The sequence below is a fragment of the Octopus bimaculoides genome, chromosome 16 (genome assembly GCF_001194135.2).
Source record: "Octopus bimaculoides isolate UCB-OBI-ISO-001 chromosome 16, ASM119413v2, whole genome shotgun sequence".
NCBI lineage: Eukaryota > Metazoa > Mollusca > Cephalopoda > Octopoda > Octopodidae > Octopus > Octopus bimaculoides.
The window spans coordinates 26,656,108-26,661,531 of NC_068996.1; the positions used below are offsets into that span (position 1 = coordinate 26,656,108).

The window sequence follows — 5,424 nt, forward strand, 5'->3', positions numbered from 1 at the left end:
TTAGGTATGAAATAAAATGTAGATTCGAGAAAATAATCTTGTCTGTTGCTTCTAAGACCCATCGTTTATGTGCATTTATCAAATGTATTAATTACTGGTAAAATGTAATAAAGATGAAAAGAAGAAAATCGTTCACCAGAAATTATACATATTATACATGAAACTGTGTATTATATATGTAGCAAAAAAAAAATGTGTATTTTACGTTGTAATAATATTGTTGCATGTTCTTCGCACTTGAAAATTCATCAATCTGTGATAGGTGATTGAAACACGCTATAAGTGATTCATAAAACACTAAAGGTTATTATCTATCATCCATGTAAGTAGTGTGCAAAAATATAACATGTCCGATTTGTATTATTTTTATAATAGTAGTAATTAGGTGTTCCTGAATTTGTGTCAATTTATGCTTGTACTTCGAACTACAAACACACTCGCTCTTTTTTCTTTTCTTGTTTTCTCTTTCGCACTTTGTTCCCCTCCCCACCCTTGTTTCTTTTCTTTTCTTTTTTTTTTTTACAAATACACTTGTGTTGTGTGTGCTTGTTGCTGTTTACATTAAATAATTGGGGGATGGGGGGATATGTCCGTAATTCTAGTTTTCTTAATAGGATTTTTGCAACGTGAATAAAATCAATGAAAGGAAAATTGCTGCTATCAATTGTGATTGTGCGTTGTGGTGCAGGAGAGAGAGAGAGAGAGAAGGAGAGAAACAAGTTGAGAGAGGTAAGAGAGAGACAGAATGGGAGAAGAGAGACCAAGAGTGGGGAAAGAGAGAGAGAGAGACGAAAGATAGAGAGTAGTTTAACAGTGGGAGTGATTGATGCGAATTATTTGCCAAGCAGTCTTCTTTCTACTGCCACTACAACACACTACAGTTATAACAGACATTCTCTGGATATATTATGGAGAGAGAGAGAAGTTGTAGATGATATTGTTGCACTTTGTTTGCCAACAAGTCCTAACTGCTTAACTACATTATACAATAAGAAAACACACACACATAGAGAAGCTCTGGAGATACACACATACATATATATATAAAATAATATTTATATATATATATATACGTTTTTTTTTTTTTTCGTTTTCACCCTTTCTCTTACTCCCATGTTCACATTCAACTTGCTAACTTTCTAATATCGTCGACGGCTACTTGAACTACCTACCTAACCAGGCTGGCTCAGCCCTATCACCATCGCCACCACCGCCATCATCATCATCATTATTGCTACAACCACCGCCGTCGCCGCCATCATCATCATCATCATCATCATTCACTGTCTCACTCAGTCTCTCACTCACTCACATACACACTCTCACTCTCTCTCTCGGTCTCTTTCATTACCTCTACTCTCATTCCATTTCATAAGTGAACTATTCAATTAGTCTCGTGCTCGTGCCGTGGTACTCCGCGAGATCTGGGCTTAGCGAAAGATGGCGATGAGTTTCGATGGCATGAATGGGTCAGATATGGACACATCCGACTCCCGAAAAAGACCCTCAGACGCCGAAAGTGATAGCGGGGTGACGAAGCGCTCAAACCAAGGCGGAGGTTAGATACATTTTGAATATCCTTTTGGTTTTTTTCTTTTTTTTACCATTTTATTTTCTCCATTTTTATGTCTTTTTTTTCTTGCATCCTTCCGAAACGGCAATTTCTATTTCACTCATATCTCTCTCTCTCGGTCTCTCCACCTTCTACGTAATATATATATATATTCAGTTGACGACTATATATATATATATATATATGCATATGCGTGTGTATGTATTTATGTGTGTGTGTGCCTCCTCAATTAGCATTATTCCTTCGTTTCAACTTGATTTTTTTTCTTTTTAAATCTATGGGTTTTCTTTTATACGTTAGACTGGAAAACGCTATCGCTTGTCTTCTATCCCCCCTTTCATTCCGTTTCTTGCCTTTCTTTCTCTTCACCCCTCTCTCCACAGAACGTTCTCTATCAATCTATCCTCATTATAACATTTGGCATTCAAGTAAATCGTTATTGCTTACAATAATGACCACTTGTCCAAAGAAGTCGACCGACATGCAAGAAATGGCAACCAAATCTTCCTCCTTATACTGCTGTCTGAATTACAATCAGAAAAAAAAGAGAGAAAAGGAGGGGGAGAACGTATTAGATAATGTAGTCCTAGTTACATCAGTACATAAATGATACACACACACACACACGCACACATAATGTTACACATGTATATTCTATATAAAATACGTACATTTTAAATATACTGGAAATTGCATTTATTAAGATTAAAATATTGAGAAGTGTATATATATATATATATATACACACACATTCTATGCTTTTCACTGTCGCTATTCGGAGTTTCTTGCTATACGTCCTTTCAGTTGACGACTAATATTAACTCCTTTTCCTATACGAATTTTATTCCCTTACATATCTCTATGTGTTATGTTTACACACACACACACACACACACAGAGTATTGGTGTGTACTCCCACCATATTATATGTTTGAGACGGGATGGTCATGGTCGGTAGATCTTTTGAAACACATATTGAAAAGTCTTGATGGAGGAGGAGGGGGTGTTAATTATGTGAGTCGGTGAGGGGACTAAGCAACACCAACCACTTGTCCAAATAATTTGCGTGTCATACAATATACACACATATATGTATATATGTGTGTGTGTGTCTATATATATAGAGATAGATAGATAAATAGATATGTATATATTATATACATATAGAGATATATATATCGAGTAAAAGTCGGCATCGGTTGAGAGGAAACCAACGATTGTTGGCAATATGGCCGACGCCACCATCAACTCCGACGACGTCGTTTACTGCTTTCACCAATGTTGTTGGCTGCTTAAACACTGCTGCTATATAAAACCTACTGCGTATAAGGCAGTATAAGATAGCAGCAAGGAGAATTTTAGTGTTTTTATTACTAATCATCTCCTTTCCTTTCTTTTTATATATATATATATTACATTATTTTTGATTTTGGTATATTTCCTACCTACCTCTCTCTATCTCTCTCACACATGAATAATTACTCTTGACTTTGCAAAAATACTCATTTTAACAATTTAATTTTTCTTACCCTTTTATTCACACCACCTTCTCATTCTTTTTCACCTTTGATATTGGAAATATCCCACTGGGTGTTTCTTTTTTTGTCGTTTTAGATTAGTTTCTTTCAGTGTTAATGAAAAATTAAGCCAACATAATGTGACGCTATTAACACATTGACGTGCATATTATGTGAATATGCGTATGTGTACACACACATACATATATATACATGTATGACACTACGGGCACATAAATGTAGATATATGATGTATATATATAATCACATCTATATGACAGTATTAATGCACAGTATGTGTGTATGTAATTCTGTGTATTTACATATGTATATCTAATATATATACAATCTAGTGGAATATTTCTAATTTTGAGTGCGTACATGTATATATAATAATTTCGATTTTTGATTTATGTACATACGCATGTAATTTCGATATGAAATTTTAATGTTTATACAAAATGTTTGTCGTATGAATATTAAAATTTTATATAAAGTTAAAATTATGCATGTAGGTACAATTGTGCAATATTCATATACGTATTACTATATATTTGAAATATATCCAATATATATATACTTGTACAGTAAACGTTAAAGAATATTGGAATATCAAAAAAAAAAAAAAAGCGAAAAGAATGTATCTAAATGTCCTGTTATAAGTTAATTTTGTAAATTTTCATTATGAAAGAAGTGTGGTTGTCCTTCTTGGTATCCCGTACGGGACAGATAGAGATTAGTTTGTCATTCAAAAGTGTGTGTGTGTGTCATAGGATGGTTGTTGGACCTTTTTGATAATTCTGACACAAGTAAAGCAATTCGTATTCTTGACTGGATTATTTAAAACCATTTGTTCTATATTTAAGATTTTGTTTTCTTTAATATCAATTAAATTTATATTTTCTGTGTGTGTATGTGTGTGTGTGAAATCCTTCAGATATATCAATGAACTAGATGGCTATGTTTTATGATCCTGAATTGACTTTTATATAACTACAGTCAATAGTTAAAAACCTCTCCATCTTTGCATTTTTATATCGGCTTGTGTGCCCCTCCCACCTTTACTCCAATCCCTTCCGAGATGTAATTGTTCATAGATCCACTCCACCCCCTAATTATTAAAGTTCTAAGCTATTAGTGCGTTCTCCCAATAAACCGAATACGTGTGTGCGCGCGCGCGTACGTGCACGTTCTCAATTCATTTTGAACAGTTCCTATAAATTAATTTCAGCTGTGAAATATAACGATCAAAAGAATAAAGGATATATATATATATATAAAATGCTTTTTTTTTTTAATGTAGAAGGGTTTTCAAATACAAAATATGCTCAGGAAAACGAAGGTTTATGATTTACTAAAGGAGAAAGTCGACATTTTATCGAATTATAAATGTACGATGAACATGTATCGTTTTAGAGCCGATATTTTATGGCAATCTTTAGAAGATGGTATTTCAGCGACATGCAAGAGAAGAAAAGAAAGAAGAAAAAACCCCTCATTCTGATATCTCGTTCTGAATATTACGTATGACAGGCAGAACTATATATAGCAATGAATTCGGAGTACGCGATTCAGACAGCCTGAAGGTGGGAGCCGACATCACTTCGCATTGCGCAAAAAAAAAAAAAAAATGACTCGACTCGACCTACATACTTCCGTCTATAATATTGAAGACAACAACCTTTTCGATAGATGTGAGCTAGCAAGTTTTCCTGCATGGAGAGGTATTATCTTGCCTTCTTCGGAGTTAGGAAATTTGAGGTTTATAATTTTATTACATACACACTTAGTGATTTTAATGGGTTTCTTTTGATTATCATCCTCTTTAGTGCTGGTTGGATTGGATGGATAGCTAAACAGATAGCTAGGTAGATAAATGATCGCAAATGTATGTAGGACTTGTGTGGCCACGTCGTAACAAGAGCAACACCCACTGACACAGCTAACGTGATGTCTAGCTATCACTTGTAGACATTTCTTTGCTAATGCGGACACGTGTCAATTAATATCAAGTTTTCTTTTTAATAATTTTGTATTATATTTGGATGTTGAGACATTTTGCTCTCTACCTTCTTTAAGTCGAACTATATATATATATATTTAACCGATTGGTATTGTATTGCTGCTTCGTCTGTTGATCATGTCAGAACAAGTATAACGATGGCTACGTATGGCACATCTGATATATCTACACCCGAACTACCAGGTATCTGATATCTACCTCTCTACATCGCCCCTCCCTTATTTGTCTCATTATATATATATATATATATATATATATATATATATCCTATATATATCCTATATATATCCTATATATATCCTATATATATA

The 5,424-nt window shown here is 34.0% G+C and overlaps 1 protein-coding gene across 1 annotated transcript in view; it reads left to right on the top strand.

The window, feature by feature from the left end:
* The first annotated feature begins 546 nt into the window (after nt 1–546).
* Nucleotides 547–5,424, top strand: part of LOC106868340 (RNA-binding protein Pasilla) — a 41,066-nt gene continuing 36,188 nt past the window's right edge. Inside the window, exon 1 of the mRNA XM_052973476.1 lies at nt 547–1,558. Within this exon, the coding sequence (XP_052829436.1) occupies nt 1,441–1,558 (118 nt within the window). The 5' untranslated portion in view covers nt 547–1,440. The remainder of the gene's footprint in view (nt 1,559–5,424) is intronic.